This window comes from Lynx rufus, unplaced genomic scaffold (genome assembly GCF_022079265.1).
Source record: "Lynx rufus isolate CCGP_SWC_20201006 ecotype Redwood Valley unplaced genomic scaffold, mLynRuf1.p SCAF_5, whole genome shotgun sequence".
In the NCBI taxonomy this organism is placed as follows: Eukaryota; Metazoa; Chordata; class Mammalia; order Carnivora; family Felidae; genus Lynx; species Lynx rufus.
The window spans coordinates 64,392,279-64,410,093 of NW_025814867.1; the positions used below are offsets into that span (position 1 = coordinate 64,392,279).

The 17,815-nt window shown below is 39.0% G+C and overlaps 1 protein-coding gene across 5 annotated transcripts in view; it reads right to left on the reverse strand.

Moving 5' to 3' along the window:
• Positions 1 to 17,815, reverse strand: part of PLD1 (phospholipase D1) — a 203,859-nt gene that overhangs the window by 116,824 nt on the left and 69,220 nt on the right. For 4 of the 5 annotated variants that reach the window (XM_047098660.1, XM_047098658.1, XM_047098661.1 and 1 more), the window contains exons 2-6: positions 11,399 to 11,589; positions 11,011 to 11,138; positions 6,206 to 6,351; positions 5,859 to 5,964; positions 4,273 to 4,338 (exon numbers count right to left, since the gene is read on the reverse strand). In XM_047098660.1, coding sequence (XP_046954616.1) covers positions 4,273 to 4,338; positions 5,859 to 5,964; positions 6,206 to 6,351; positions 11,011 to 11,138; positions 11,399 to 11,558 — 606 coding nt within the window. In that variant the 5' untranslated portion in view covers positions 11,559 to 11,589. Of the gene's footprint in view, positions 1 to 4,272; positions 4,339 to 5,858; positions 5,965 to 6,205; positions 6,352 to 11,010; positions 11,139 to 11,398; positions 11,590 to 17,815 lie in introns of those variants that run through there. The other variant, XM_047098662.1, reaches the window with a different exon arrangement.

The following is a 17,815-nucleotide window of genomic DNA, read 5'->3' on the forward strand; positions in this document are numbered from 1 at the left end:
TTTTTTTTTTTAGAAACCCCTAGTGTGGAGAAAGACGTTAATTGTCCAGGGGCACCTGGGTGAGATTTCAAGAAAAAAACTAGCTCTATTATAGACAAAAAAAAAAAAAAAAAAAATCTCTGGCCATGCATGCTCTAAAATAGATTTATCAGATTAAAAGTGAATGTGGCAAGGTCAATTTAGAAGCAAACCCCAATAGGCACCTGCGTGGCTCAGTCAATTAAGCATCCGACTTCAGCTTGGGTCATGGTCTTACAGTTTGTGAGTTCGAGCCCCACGTGGGGCTCTTTACTGACAGCTTGGAGCCTGAAGCCTGCTTTGGATTCTGTGTCTCCCTCTGTTTCTGTCCCTCCCCTTCTCTCTCTCTCTCTCTGTCTGTGTCTGTCTGTCTGTCTGTGTCTGTCTGTCTGTCTCTCTCTGTCTCTCTCTGTCTCTGTCTGTCTCTGTCTCTCAAAAATAAACATAAAAAAAGCAAACCCCAATAACACATTTTGAAATTTAACAAAGATTGTGTTGTCCAAACTTTTCAGTGTATCTTTAGTGATAATAATTCCATTCTCTATTTGCACAAGTGATACTCAAGAACATGAATTAATGATCAATTTAGCTGGACAGTATTCCACTGGGCTTATTGATCTTTTGAATAATGCATTAATCAATGTTTTTTTTTTTTCAAAGAAACCTGTGAAAAATACAATTAAACATTAGAGAAACAGGAAAGTAAATGACAAGGGACAAGCAAGTAACCCAAGGGGTAACAGCAAACCCTGGAAATTACCTGGCAGTCATATATACACTACTGTCCTACCTCATCTTTGTACTGGAAGAGAAGGGAGGTGTTCAGTGGTCCCCTTTAAGCCCAAGGTAACAAAAATTCTAGCAAGTGCTGAAGTAGGAAATTCTCAGAAGGGACACAAGAGCATTTGGTTGGGCAGGGCCTTTATGGTGAGGCTGGGAGGTAGGCTCAACTATGCCAGGAAAGACTGCCTTCACAGTCAGACGGTTAACACCACACCAGAGAGAAGAGAAGATGGCTCATCTGTGGAGGAAACTGAGAGGCTGGACTCTCCCAACTCTTAAGACTCAATCATGAGAATGACAACACCTCCCTTAATTTGCAGGCGCAGCTGTTTAACAGTACAGCTTCTTTGTTGGCATGGAAACACCTTTATTCATCTCTACCCATTCTTCCCCTCAAACTAAATTCATTCACCTCACAAAACATGGGAGGGGTGAACTCAGTATTATTAACCTACAGGATGTTTATCTTCAGATTCCTTCCTTCCAACAGGGAAATTAGCTCGAAATTAGCCTCTCAGAGGTAAGGAATCTGAGTTACGACAGTCAAATGACTTACCGGAAGTTAGCAACATCATATCAACCTAGGACACTTCTCTTGGAAATTATGCACTTTGTTCCATTTCTAGATTTTAATCTTCAGCTACAAAAATAGTGCATTTACTGTTTCTAATTAAATTCCCTGGAATCTAAGCATTTTCCAGTTATTAATTAAAATGCCCAGCTAGTAGGTTCAGTACTAGAGCTAGCACTAATAAAATTTAGAACACAAAAGGAATTCTGCTTGAGATTTTGTATGTTAATTGAGTAAATATGTCTCTCTCTTTTTTTTTTAGCATATTATGCCTTGAAGAGAGTCAAAATACATTTATCCCTATTTTACAAATGAGTAAAGAAAACAGAATGAATTACCAATAATCTCTGAGGGAACTATCTGATGTTAAATCCACTAAAACACTAAGATGTTCTGTTTTTCAGAACCTCAAAGAGTATAAAAGAAATTTTATTTTATTTTTTATGTACTTAATATTTTCTTTTCTTTTATTATTATTTTTTAATATGAAATTTATTGTCAAATTGGTTTCCATTAAAAGAAATTTTTAAAAAGTCATTATCTGGGGTGCCTGGGTGGCTCAGTCTGACTTCAGCTCAGGTCATGATCTCACAGTTCGCGAGTTCAAGCCCCACATCAGGTTCTGTGCTGACAGCTCAGAGCCTGGAGCCTGTTTCAGATTCTGTGTCTCCCTCTCTCTCTGCCCCCACCCCCACTCACATTCTGTCTCTCAAAAATAAACAAACATTAAAAAAATTTTTTTAAGTTATTCTCCTGAATAAAAAGTTACTTATCTAAATACCAACTTAACCAATGACCATATGAAAATAAGAAAAGTTGTCCATGTCTAATTTCACTGAAATTTTATTGAAATTTGAGATATGATCCTATCTGATCCCTTGACCTATGATCCATGACCTCTGGCCTAAAAACCCAAATTAATTTCTAATAGGTTTGCTTTACACTTATAAAAATAAGTTAATTATATACGATTGTATAAAAATAACTTTTAATATGATTTTATAGACAAGAGTTTTAATATTTCTCACAGTTATCAAAGGAGACACAAAGATGCCAATCTAATTTGACAAATATGAGGCAAAAGCCCATAAATCTAGTCTCCAGGCCAGAGTGCCTCACAGGAAAGTTAAATAATGTTAGATTAAAAAAAAGAAAGAAAGAAAGAAAGAAAATTAAGATAGATTAAACTGTATCTTACAAAAGTTTGAATCATTTTGGAGAATTCTGTTCTTGGGGTAAATAAGTTACCATCAAAAATGTGGAGTAACATAAATTAGGCGAGTTGTAACTAGGTTTTCCCTCTCCAAGGAACTGTTTAGAAGACATTCTAGAATTTCTAGATACACTATGGCTCAACTTTGGAAAATGTTTTATGATTGGAAAATAAATTAAAATGAACATTTAAAAAAAGGTAATCATCATTTAATCAGCATTAGAATCCAAAATGTAGTACTATCCATAGAAAGAGAAGACTAAACTCAGCAATCACTGTTTCAAAGCCACAAGAAATAGTACAAGTAAAGTCACAGGCAGGCAGAACAGTAAAACAAATAGAAAATTATTGCATACTGGTACTAGTACACATTTAAATAAATCTCTATTAAAGAAAACAGCATATGTGATTTCAGAGAGCACAACAGGAAGCAGCATTTTTAGCAGGAGAAATAGCAGTTAACTAATTGTAAACAATAGCAGTAATATCCTTACTCATTATACTCTTTCAAAGATGCACATTCCTGAGTCCTAGGAGGGAAGAAATCCCTCCCACCCTCCTCCTCTTGAGATCCTCTGGTTGGACCCATGTTGCCAGTCTCCCTGGGAAAATACTTCTCCAGGATTACGAAACCACATACGCTCCTTCAAGTCCATCAAACAGACATACAGCAAACTGCTGTAGAAGGGGGGCTGTGGCTCGGCCCCGGATCCTTTGTATGTAAAGGGGACCAGCCGGGTACATGTCCCGGCCTCCAAATAATACCCTGGTGGGCAGCAAGTCACCAGAAAACTCCAAAGAGTCCAGGTGCTCTTGCTTCCTTTCCTCAATACACAGACAACTTCCCTTATGTGACACCACTCTCTAAACTGGAGGCCACGTCTTGTAGGACATATCCGTGTCTGTCCTTAAGTTCCACATACACCGCATGCGAACGTTCAACCCCACAGCAGTACAGTTTATAAGACACAGACACAAAAACACAATAATCCAATATTGTCTCAGTTACCTGGACCTTTGATAATTGAAGGTGAACCCTTTAAAAACACCCCACCTCCAAGGCCTCGAAAAGGGCTGAGCTTATTGTTTTCTGAGAACTTCTATAAAAGCCCACCCCCTTCTGTTTGCCAGCTGTGTGCCTCCCAGCTGCTTCTAAGCCCCACCACCTCTTTTCTCTTATTTCTCGGGAGTTTTTTCTCTCCCTAGCTTTTCCCATGCTTCTCACTTTCACATGAAAAGACAGGCCCTTTATAAGCATCGCAGGCCAATCAGATGGCCACCCAAGCACTACGCTGTGTCTAATCTTTGGGTATTCAACTCTGCTCAGCTGTTTTCATCACTTATACTCAGTGTTTTTTTTGTTTTTTTTCTTCAGGGTTAGAAGTGCTTTGGGGCATTATTCTGGAAACCTGAGAAGAGAAGGACATTGATTTCTAGATAATCTAGCCTAGACCAGTGTTACAAGTTCATCTAGACACATCAATTTATAGTTGATATTTTTAAAAACAGCATCACTGTGAACTAGATTATTGCTGTCAAATCAACTTTGCATTCATTTCATTAATTTTAACCCGAGGAACGCACAAGTGGGTACAAGCACTTGTGTTGATAAAATGATCCAAAATTTAGCAGCCAATTTATGCTTTTACAAAGTACTTCAAAATTTAAGTCACTGAACGGTACTTACTGTTGCATGGTAGTTTCTATACATGGGCATTTTCAGTAGCTTTGTCAAATAATCTTCCAGTTGTTTCTGTAACACAAATATAGGAGAGAAGAGATAATGTCCTCCCTCATACTTAAAATTTTAAACAGTGACAGTGGTGTGACCATTATCCAATCTTTACTTCTGCAGTTTATTCAATTATTTGTTCATATTATCAGTGGACAAGGAATCTTGAATAGCACTAAGGAGTTATTTCCATAGTTCCCCTGAACTTTTATTTAAATTGCTTCCTGCTATTCAACTTTTCATGTGCTTAGGTCTTTTACAAACTGTTGAAGAGGTCCAAGCTGTATACTCGTTCAATCTTCCATAATTACTAGCACAGGACTTGTCCATAGTAGACTGTTTTAAGGCATTTGTTGATTTTATCAAAAACCTCGATTTCCTTAATTTCAACACTGAATTTACTACTGGTAGATATACTGCAGTTTTTTTAACAGCTCTTCAGGGGGAAAGGGGGGAAGTTTAAAAAGAGAGAGAGAGAGACACTTTCTAGTACTTATATTCTGATTTCAAATATGGTCAAATGTGAGAGGTTAATGACAATCACATCGACTATGATGATGTGTGGATGCACTGTTAAAGCCGCAGCTTCTCATTTTCAGCTGCATTTTCATGTAAGTGCACACAGTAACCCCAAACTGTAGAGTTTTATATGTCCATGTATCATGGAAAATATGTATTCTAGATCCCTAAAAGGATTTTAAACAAGATGACAACTATACAAAGGAGAAGTCAAATATCCCTTTCAGGATAAAAGTTTCAGATTACAAAACAGAACTGATATTTCCTTGTTAATTTTCTTTTTTTTTTTTAATTTTTTTTAACTTTTATTTATTTTTGAGACAGAGAGAGACAGAGCATGAACAGGGGAGGGTCAGAGAGAGGGGGAGACACAGAATCTGAAGCAGGCTCCAGGCTCTGAGCTGTCAGCACAGAGCCCGACACGGGGCTCGAACTCACGGACCGCAAGATCATGACCTGAGCCGAAGTCAGCCGCTTAACTGACTGAGCCACCCAGGCGCCCCTCCTTGTTAATTTTCTACTGAAAAACAATTCATCTTCTACCCTGTGTGGCACCATATCACTGAGGCAGAGCACCTGCTCCTGGGGCTTCTGTCCTACTCTTCTCTGACCCTAAGGGCCCACTTATAGTTTGGTAATTAGACTTCACATATACTTGGGACAAGCTACTATGAAGTCTGGAGCAAACGGGTAGAAATAAATGCTTTTAAAGGAGTATATCTCAAAACCCTCAATGGTGAGCTCAAGCTTGACTCACAACCAGCCCAAAGAGGTTCCTGCAGAGGAAAACTTCTTCATAGAACACTCTTCCTCTTCTGGGAAATGCAACCATTCTGAGTGCAGCCATTCTGACCTGGAGAAGAAGGCTGCCTAACAAGTTCCAAAGATGCTAAGCTAGCCTGTGTGAGGGATCAGGGGGAAAGAAAAGTTGCAGCCAGGTCCCCCTCACCTCCCAGAAGCCGCCATGTTTCTACAGCCCTGCAAAATTATATTTTGAACAACAGAAGACTGAAAGGGCTTACCCTTCTACCGAAGAATTGTTCTTCTCTGATCATGTTTTCAGATGAACGGGGCAAACTTGGCATCTCTCGAGGCTCTTCTTTGACATTCTGTCTTCTAAACGTGTGCCTAACACACACACACACATACACACACACAATGGAAACATTTATTATTCTTTGAGTATTACTCTCATTTAAATGAAAGCATAAATATGAGCATAAAAGCATTTTATGTTTATTTTTAGAAGAGCCTGTTTAATAGAAATATCCACCAACAACGGACAAGTTAGCCCATAATATAGATAAAATACTCTTTCCATCCAGCTTGCATACTGGGATAACTTTATAATTAATTCTGAAACAGTTACCTTCTGGTGGGAATGGGGATTCGGATAAAAGCTTTGTACTTGAGCAGCTCTCTATGAAATTCTTGAAAGTGTTTGAATTTCCTCTTAACTTGCCATTTAAATTCCCCATGTGTTAATTCAATAGTGTAAAGATTGATACTTGGTACCTACAGTGATCAATAAAAATGATTGATATTTTAGATAACAAAGTCTAAAGTCTTTCAATGAACAATAGCTCAGACAAAATGTTTCCTAAAACAAGTGGTTACAGAAATAAAATTTCCATATATATATATATATATATATATATATATATATATATTGTATATAATATACATAAGACAAACTCTGAATCACACCAAAGATAAACTTCCACAAGTCGTATTGCTCTAAATACACACACACACACACAGCCCTGAAACAAGAAATCAGGTAAAGGAGACAATGAGTGAAGACCCTAATTAGATATCAGCAGTGATTTTGCTTGTCCCAAAGTATAAACAGTGAACAGACCACTGGAGCGGGTGAGAGGAAAGCTGGAGGAAATGGATTCCAGGAGTACGATCTTAGCCAGCTACTCGTCCTTCACAGATGACATTAATGCCTTCTCCTTCTGAAACATATTCCAAGGTCCATCCCTGTCTACAACATCTCCTTGTTCTGAAGGACCACCAGTGACCAACAAGGTACAGGATGATTAGAGGGAAAAAGTGAAAGACTACGCACAAAATATTTTTCCCAATTACTTAACTAAAATGAATCCCCATTTAAAATTTTAAAAAAATATTTCTTATTAAAATGCAAATATATCTCGGTAATGATTTCAGTCAGAACTAACAGGCCTGGGGGATAGTTTTGATACAGTACAAAGTGTTAGGAGACTGAAGGATGTTTATAAAGTGGAGGAGATCTTGAAGGAAGTTCCATGAACAGGGGGATGGCGTGTAGGGTGGCTAGGCAGTGGGCACTCTGGACTACCCAAAGGACACGGGCCCTTCCTGGAAGATTTAGGCACCAAAGATGTTGGGGGTAGGAGAAAGTAAATGTCTCCTCTGCTACTTTATTTATCCAGGCTCTGGTGTCAGCAACCACATGCGTGATTCCTGGCCCTCAGTCCTATTTTTTTTTAATCTTTTAAAATTTTTTTTAATGTTCATTTGTTTTTGAGAGAGACAGAGAGAGACCGAGACAGAGAGCAAGTTGGGGAGGGCAGAGAGAGAGGGAGACACAGAATCCAAAGCAGGCTCTAGGCTCTGAGCTGTCTGCACAGAGCCTGATGAGGGGCTCAAACTCATGAACCACGAGATCATGACCTGAGCTGAAGTCGGATGTTTAACCAACTGAGCCACCCAGGCGTCCCCCACAGTCCTATTTTGCTAACTTCTACATCTACACAGAGTGGCCATGCTTTACTATATAAAATATGAGCAAGAGTATCAATGCAACTTGTGCTCTTAAGTCTGAAATCCAGCCATATCACTGGTAAATATTCAAATGTAGCATTTGCTTCGCCTCTAGTTAGGATTCATGACAATTACTACAACTGGAAGTAGAAAAAAAACAGTTCTGGGGTTCAATATTATATGTTGCTTTTTACTTTACGTTCACTTTTACTTTTACATTACTACAGGTGTCATCCTCCATCATGTGTCACAGAGAAGAATGCAGGAAAATTCTGAGTGGCCAGAAACTTTGCATTCAAGTGAAAAATGCTCAATTTAAGGCGAACCAAATAAATAAGAAAAATTATACAATTTAGGAAAGCTACTACATTTCCAAGGATTATATCTACAAAAACTAAATACTTTAAAACTTTTTCAAATGCCAAGTTTTATCCCTCACATATAAATCCAAGACTTTGTACACCAAACTTCTTAGCAATTGTGAGGTGGTATGATACGATGAAAACAAGCTGCCGCATCCTTCTTGAAGATTTTAAAGGTCTGAAACCCTGTGGTGCAGCCTACCAGCTGTAATGCCTCAGCCAAGCGTCACTTCTGTCAGACAACATCCCAGCCGAATTATTGGAATTCTCTGGAATTGGGATAATCTGAAGAGTTTTAATAAAGGGACTGCTTATAAAGATGTGATAGGGGTAAGGAAACCATAAAGGAAGGACAGTAACCTGGGACTCTGAAGGCATTCCTAGTCCTGAAGGAACAAGATGCAGGGCCAGGTACTAGAACAAGAAGGAAAGAACCATGTAAGGATGGCTGCCTTGGGGAAAGGGGTGCCTTTGGTCAAGGGACACAGTCAGCCCAAGGTAACCCCAATCTCCTATCTGGGCTCTTCACTGTCTGAGCCCTACCAGAGAACAAAAGCAGAGAGCCCTGAGGGGCAGAGCACAGGGTAGAAAAAGGTAGGAGGAGGCACTGGAGGGCAAATGGAAGATCTCCAGCCTGAGAGGGCCTGAAGAACACCTACCTCATTGGGCTGTCACAGAAATGAAAAGAGAAGGGCCTTGCCTTGAGCTAGCACATAGAATGTGTTCAGTAATTAGAAAAAGTGTGTTTTTATTTACCTGGAATCACATTTATACTGCATGACTTTAGTTCATATTTCTTAGTAAACTAAACACGAAGTAGGATAACGATGATCCTTAGCGGGGCGCCTCAGTGACTCAGTCAATTAAGCATCCGACTCTTAATTTCAGCTCAGGTCAGGATCTCACAGTGTGAGATTAAGCCCCACATCGGGTTCTGCAGTAAGAGTGCGGAACCTGCTTAGCATTCTCTCTCTGCCCATCTCCTGCATGCACGTGTGTGCTGTCTCTCGTTTTCTCTCAAAATAGATAAACATTAAAAAGAAATTTAAAAAGATGATCCTTAGCTTTCTCACACAGACTCAGATTAGAATAGGACTAAACCAATCTCACCTAACTAACAGAAGAAGAGTCCAAGCACAGAGAAGTCCCTGGTTTGGGGGTCTTGAATATTTATTTATCTTTGCGAATAACCTTAGGAGACACCTACTATTAATAATAATATGTAGTATTAGTGTATGCTTATGTAATACTATAAGGGCCAAGGATGGGCCACCCCAAGATGGGCCACTTTGTCATGAAGACTACTTTGAGTTAAAAACCAGTCAAAACCCAGCAGATTCAGGAAAAGCTCTTTACCTCCCCCTCAAGCGCCTAGAAAGAATTGAGCTAGAGGACCCGCTCCAGGAGGAGAGCCACCATCACAGATTATACGATGAACCAGCTATGGTAGACAGGGAAGAACTAGCAAGGCCTGTTTGATCAAAGTCCTCCATATGTCCCACTATTTCCAAGTGGCCTGGTAAACATTTGTTACCAAACATTTGCTCTTTGTCATCTCCCTGTGAATTGCATTCTTTCTCTTTGAAGTCCCAGACGTGTTTGTTTTTGGAATTTCCACGTCTGTGTGGATTGCCCATACTTAACGAAATCAAATTTGACCCATGTTAATGGGTCTCATGTCAATTTGAGTCTTAGTCCAGCTAGGAGGATCTTGGAAACAGACAGAACATTCTTGCTCCCCAACAATACAATACGCAATACCCTTGCATAATGCTGTGTATTATTATTATTATTAAGTCCTCATAAGAAACCTATACGGTGGGCACCATTACATCCATTATTTAGCATTATTCACATGTGAAAACTGACAAACAGAAAGATTAAGTAACTTTTGGAGATCACAAAACAAAGACAGGATTTCAACCATGCAGTCTGGCTCTGGAGTCTGGGCATTTCACCCTCTGAGCATGCGTATCCCCTCTGAAGTTAAAAGCTGGTAGGCAAACTAAGAAGGCAAAGGCCACATCAGAGACATTTCTGAGTGCATTGTGCTCAGTGGTATATCAGGGAGGTAGAGACCCCCCTTCATATAAAGGGCCTAAAGGAAAGGCTGCACACAAAGGTGGGTGTTAGGAGTCAGAACATACACACAGGTAGGTCAGGACAGGCCACTAAGCAAAACTATCAGGACCCAGGTAACACATGCCACTCTGCAAAAGACAAGGAGGAAAGGCAGACAGAACCTGTCTCTGGAGAAAGGCTGTTCTACACTTCCCCTGAGGCAGGAGCAAAGGTGGCCTTAGTCTGAGGTGGCCAGAGCTCAACCTGAGGGGACAAAGGCCACCTGCCTGTGGCAATGCCCTCTACTTATCAGACTGACAACTGTGATGTACAGTCAGTAACAGAGCAATGGTGGCTCCCCTCACAACCTAGTCTAATCCACACCAAAGAGTGATGCTTTGCTTGATGAAGTCATCTTCATGGAAGCCGCCTTCCAGCACTCAGGTCCCACGAACAGACCTAAAGGACAGGTGCCAGGAGCAGATCAGAGAGCAGCAGAAGATGCCAGCAGTATTCTCTCAGCACCGTCTCTGGGTAATGACACTGGTCGGTCCAACATCCTGGCTTTTTTTCTTTTTCTTTCAAGAGCCAGGCAGCATCATTATTTTCTTGCTAAACCAGCATTAGGAAAGCTAAACTCTTCCTTGGCTTCTATGTGATGGTCTAGATGGAATGGCGATGCCCCAAGAGCCCACGTTAAACAGAAAATCGAGGAGAGAGGAGGACTAGGAGCGGCACTCAGCAATTTATCAAAGTTATAAATTGCCTTAGGTGTGTATTTAAAAAAAAAAAAAGCATTTTCCAGAATGAGGAAAAAGGCATATGAGAATCAAGACTAAATGGAAAGCAAATTCTTGAGAGATGAATAGGACTGACAAGTGATTTGAAAAAAAAAAAAAAAAGCTAAAAACATATCATAGCTATGAGGAAGGAAAATGGAAGTCAGTGTGTTAATTGGTATACGTGGACCAATACAAGGTGAGTCCATAAATGCTCTGACCCTTGTTGTAGATGTAAAGCGCTCCACTTCCAGAACTTGGGCTTTTATTGGACAGCCGGTGAGATACGTCTGTATATTAGGCTCCTTAAATCCTTGAGTCTTATAAATAGCAGAGAAAGGAATACACACTAAAAAATAAACAAGTAAATAAAGTTATTGCAAGGACACAATGATATTGTAAGAATACACGATATTAGCATAACTTGCCTTTTATGGGCATCTGTTTAAGAATCATAACCTGCTACAACAAGAATACAGCTAGTGAAATGGTCTCAGCCCAGGGTAGGACATCAGCAAGGATGATCAATCATTTGCTGGTTATTTCAAATCTGCTCTCTGCCAGGCAACTCTGAGAAACTCTCTTCTTGCTCAGACCACCAGTCTTTACCTTCCTGTATCTTGGGATCGCTGGGAGACACATCATAATCCACCTCTTCTCCCTCAAAGTGCAGCTCCCGTGTGTCCAGATTTTCTATCAAATTACTCATGTCAGCAGCAATTTTCTGCAGTGCAGAGGTATTTACTCTTGGCTCATTTTTCAGTGACATGTTGGCTTCAGACAGGGTAAGAGCAAAGGGGCTGGGAAAAAAAGGGGGGTTACAAGGATTTATTATTTTGGTCAAATAAAACCCTATTCTACAATATGAATCCAGGCTTAGATACAGCATATGGAAACAAGTCAACTAGCTCTGTGTGAGCCCCAGTTTAGTCAAACAATATTTTCATTTATTTTCCTCTTTAACATTTAAAAGATTCCTAGCCTGTAAATTAAATTGGAGTGAGATCCTTAATCACAAGCAAGTACGAAAGAGAAACACTACATTGAATAAATGCCAGCATAGCTTTCACCCAATTTCATTAAGTTGGATAAATGAGGAGACTCCAGGGTGACTGGTTTGGGAATGGTTATTCAGAGAAAATAAATTGATACTTAACTCTAACAAACACACGGAAAAATATCACGTGAAATTAAGCAACTTTAAATATTTTCTAAAGACATTTTAGGGCATTTTACAACAATTTCAATAAGCAGATTTAAGACATTTTCATGACAGCATAACCTTTTCCACATTTCCTCTGTAGGTGATATCCCAAGCAAAGTGTAAATACTATCTTTTCGAAATATGAGGTTCGGGCCGTGACTTTCCATGACTTATAATAATGTACATGTCTTGAAAGGTAATTGATTAGTCTACCTATTCTGAAAGATACTGGAGGTGCTCAAATCGTACTTCTCTCCTTTTTGAAGAAAACCAGTTCTATCTCATTTTGACATTTAATAACACAAGTCTTTACACATCAGTACCCAGGGAAGAAGAGTTCATATTCATATAGATTTTATTTTTCCTTTAAAATACTAAGATTTAAACCTTGAGCGCCATCCTCAGAGCTGAGTGACAAATTCATACTGCTGGAAAGAATCGCTCTGTTACAGCCCGGCCCTAAAACAGCAGGTTTTTCATACGAGCAATTCCACCACACATGTCCATTCATTGCTGCAAATCACAAACATTTACTGAGCGTCTGCCATTCACTGTGAGAGGCAATGAGGAAATCTGTAAAGATGAATAAGGCTGGTCCCTGCAGTTAAGGAGCTCCTGACATGGGTGAGAGGAATAAGCTACATAACCCCAAATTCATTCCTGGCCTCCTCCAAGGTCCAAGGCCTTCCTGAGAACGACATGTGCTGAGTGGAAGACCCTTGGCCAGGTTCTCTCCTACAGGTGTGATCAAGAAGCTGGGGGTCTCTGTGGGAAACACTAAGAGAGTCTTGGCCAAACTTGGACAGCCCTTACTGTAATCCGTCAAGTCTCAGGAACCTATACTGCCGTGTCTGGTAGAAAGAGATTTTGTTTGGAAATTCAGAAGATTGGGCTGGAGGAATGTGGCTCTGGTTTGGCCAGAGATACATAATTAATATGACAAAGTTCTCTGTGAAGTATGTAATCAATCATGTTTCTTTCTCCACGTTGGCCGTAAGGAAGCTTGCAGCCGTATCGATGGCCCACTATTAGCAAAACACAGGCCTATCCTTGCCTACATCACTTCCCTTCAACTTTCTTCTCCACTTCTCATTTATATTATAATAACAGTTTACGTGTACCAATCACTTCATATGTACCTGGCTTGGTGATAAGTCCTTTTTATACATTATCATGTTTATCATCAATAATAATCTATGAAGTTTTGTTATTTCCATCGAAGATGACAGAAGTTTATCAACCCCTCTTTACAGATAAAAACACTGAGGCATAGAGAGATTACGTAATTTGCGTCCAAAGTCACAGAGCTAGTAAGTAGTGAACGGATTTAAAACCAGGTCTCTCTGACCCAAAAGCTGATCTTCTCAACCACAGGCTTTACCTTTCCGTATAGTTTTGGTAGATATGTAAATGCCCCTGGAACAGATGGAAGTTTCAGTAAAACAAGTGCTCTTGGGCAAGATTCAAATGGGAAGAATAGGAAATGACCTCCTCTTGATGCTCAGCACCTCGGGATGGGCCCATTTACACTCTCAGGGCCTTGGTAACTCCTCTTGGTAATAAACTAAGGAGGTTGAGCCATCTCCTCTAAGGTCCTTTTAACACTGGAACCTTAACTATAGACAAAAAAATGCTATATATATTACTCAGCTTCCCCTTATAATGTAGTTACTTTAACCTAAGAAATTAACCCAAGTAGTTCTTCATATGAATACGAGAAGCAGGTGGCAGATGTTTCCTAATCTGCATAATTTAATGACTGTCTGTTCAGCTTCCATCGAGGAGCTTGTTGCCTCTGGTCACAATTAAAATATTAATTTCCTTCCTTCTCGATTCAACAAACACTTACTAGATGCCAACCGTGAGCCAGGTTTTGCTTTATTTAAAATACAAGGTAATGAGAAACTTAAAGGAAATGAGACAAGGAAAAACAAGTAAGAAATTACATCATATCGTTGCTACTCATGAATTTGTAAGCCCTTTTCTATTGATTAAACTGTCTTATGGTTAACTCTGCCAACTTTCCTAGCACAGCAAAGGAAAACAAGGGTTATTCCAATGACTTTTCTCCTGGACAGAGTGTCTGTTAAAATGCATGTTAAATTTAAGATATAGAGACTAGAATAATTATACACTGCAAGATAACTGGAATAAATAGTACAGAGTCACTAGATCAAGCTAAAATAAAAATCATTTTTCAAAAAGAAAGAAAAGAAGCATATAAACTTGTAAAAAATTTAAGAGTGAGAAAAGAAGCAGAAAGGAAGCCTCTTATCATTTATATTCAAGTTTTTACTATGTGCTAATAAGCACAATTTTAGCACACTTATTTAATACAATACTACCTGGTATTTATGATTATTCTGAAAGAGTTAGATAATGAACTTGCCCAAGGTCACGCAACTTGTGTCAGTGTTGAATTCACTTATTTATAAAGCAGATTTTCTGGCCCTGAAATCTCACGGACTTGGTTATAGAAGTTCATAATTATTGATTTTATTTAATGGGTTGAATGTCTATAAATTAATCTTTTCTATAAAGTTTAAGTATCATAACAACAAAAGATGTTATCTACTTCAATCACCATACCTTGGAAGGAATCCTACTAACTCTATAGTCATTATAATTAATAGAAACATATCCCGACAGCCTCCTATATTTCTTCTTAGCCTCCTATTTTTGTGGCTCATAATATTTTATAAGATCACATGGAGTTTCAGTGGACCCAAACGGTTTGCAGATTTTTTTTCTAAGCTTTTGAGAAAACTTTACAATTTAATAATCAAAATGAACCAAATTGTTTGTCTATCACTGCCTTCACTCATGTCTGTGGTTGCTTTGTGTTGAATTTTTATCCATCAATTGTATTGTTGCTTTCATTCTTGAATATCAAACTGTAAGGCCATCGACACTCCTATGTTGTCAAATCTTAATTTATTAGCCCATATTTTCTCTCATCCAAAATAATCTATAACGGTGGGTGAGCAGCTGCCACAGTTACAGTCCATCTTAACCAGCAATGGGATAAGGCCTTCAGTGTTTACCCTTGAGATAATGTAATTGATTTCATTATCTCCTTATAAAATTATACTGCAAGATCATTATCTCTCTTGGTACCAAGTAGAGATGGTGCCCATGGAGCAGTAACAGCAGCTGTGTTTTATTTTTGTTTGCATCTCTATCTGGAAAGTAAATAGGGTTGTCTTTTTTCTTTTCTGGTATTGAATACTAGAATTAAAATTTTTTGCAGGGAACATTTAATTACTTCCCGTTATTCAGGGGTGAAATCAGAGAACTCTAGAGTTTTTTCTGATCTTCATTTTCAACATCACTGGAAAATAGGACATCAAAGGAAGCAGATATTTTCCTATCTGATAGTATATATATATATATATATATATATATATATATATATATATTTGTATATATATTAGTAAATATATATATATTTGATAGTCTTATTGTATTTTAGCGAAGGCAATGCATATATATATACAATAATATATATATAATATATATGCAATGCCTTCGCTAAAATACAATAAGACTATATATATAATATATATGCAATGCCTTCACTAAAATACAATCAGACTATCAAATATAACTACTAATATTAAAATAAATATTAACATTACTCAATATTAGCTGAGTACATACTAAATGCCAGCCACTATTCAAAAAAATTAATCTCATGATCTCCTTGAATCCTCACAATAACCTTAGGAGCTGAGTCCTATTCTTACCCCCATTTTTAAGATGAGAAGCTTAGATGGGCAACTTGCCCAGAGCCGTGCAGCTGGGAAGTGATGGAGCTGGACCCAACCCTGGTCGATCTGGCTCCAAAGTCCAGCTACTTAACCAGCCAGAAGTAGAACTGGGGCTAGCAGGAGGGACAGACACTGAAGACTTTCACTCCCATTTTACATGCTCATAGAATAAAAACAGTTCAAAAAGGAACAACAGTAACCCAAAACTTAACACTCATTTTGTGAAGGTAACCGATTTACTTCTTGTTTCCCTTTCTAACAGAACATGCAGAGTTCCCCATATTTTTTCCAATACATTATTTGTGCTTACCTAGAGAAATAAATGGAATGGATTTCCAAACCAAGAATCATGTTTGAACGTGAAATGAATTATAATTAGATCATTTAAAACCAAACTGAGTCATGGGGATTTCTTGTTTTCCCATTTTTCATTATGATGAAATTAATTGGTGGACCCATACTACATAACCTCCCCCAAACACATTATATAGCAATGATTTGTACAGAACTGACTCGATGTTCCTTGAAATGCAAACATCATAAATGTGGATTCAAGTACTGAACTCAATCTCTGGTGACACAGTAAACCTTGGATAAATATTTTTTTAGTTGAGCTGACTTTGGATAAAGTAAATGATATTATCATAGTTTACATTCCAGATGATACATTTTGAGAAAATAACACATCAAACAAATTTAAAAAAAATTCTTGGTGTTTACTTGGATCTTTGATTTTTTTTTTAATAAAAGAACATTAGTTCCACAAATATCAATGGAGGGCTTATTATGCACCTTGGGCAGATAATTAAATGTCCGTGGTGGAGGGGACAGGCCAGATGACCATGGTTGTTCTACCCTTTTTATCAGTGTAACCTGGGCAACCCGCAGCCTCCAGGGTTTCAGCATCTCATCTGTAAAATGGAAACAGTGCCACCTATACTTTCCATCTCAGGAAGCTTGAGGAACCAGTGTCATAATGCACACACATCTACAGGCCAAAGTAATCTAGGTTGCTAATATTCCCTTGAATTCTATTAACAGGTGGCCCCTGAAAATTAACCTTAGGAAAGTTTCTTTCATTTCAGTATTTTTCAGGGCTGACAGGCTAGGAAATATCCTGCCTTTCATCTCTTAGTTAGCTCCCAAATTAATGTACCATCTAGCAACTGTCTTCCTGGATGGGCTCCTCTAAGACTAGGGCTCTCCCATTTAACCAGTCCTGAAATTTTCTGGACTCAATTCCCCCATTTGGAGAGAAGCCACCAGGACTTTGAGTGAAAAAAACAATCACCAGGCATTAAGCAGTCAAGCCCAGTTAATGCATTTCCCGTTCTCTGCACATCTCCCTGGCCTCATCTTCCTCTCCCTGGCTGGTAAGGCATTACAGTGTCCCTTGTGTCTGTGGCAGTGACTCCAGCTCCCTTTTAGGTCCAGTACCCTTTGTGGCTTTGATGAGATTTATGGACCCCCAACCCCAGAAAAAAAATGAATATATCCTGACACACAGTATTTTGCATATATTTTCATAGGTTCACGGATGTCCCTTTCAAAACCTTAGTTTAAGAAGCCCTTCCACTGAGCAGTAATCATGAGCTGAGGTGCTGACGCATCCCTCGTCCCACCAGATGAGGACACTCTAAGGTGGGGGAGGGTGAGAGCCAGACTGTTTACCCCCGACACCTTGCTGAGCACCTGCTCAATCAATATTTATTGATTAAATGACTTCATCAGTGAGCTATCTACTGAGAAACCAGTCAGCTCCAGGTTATCCAGTGAATGCCACAAAGACATTTCCTTCATATACCACAGATACTCTCAGATGGAAAAGCCATCTGGTTGAAAGAACTCCAAGAGGAATATAACCTGCAAGAAATACACAGGCTGCTGAAGCAGTAGCAAATAAGACAGTGAACTGCTATCAGAGCTAACTGTGTGCCAGGCTTTCACCAAGAGCTTTTCACGCGTCCTCACAACAAGGTCATAATGGGGGTATGGCTGCTATTCCCCCTTTACAGATAACAAGACAGGCTGACCAAGGTGACAAGTCCGAAG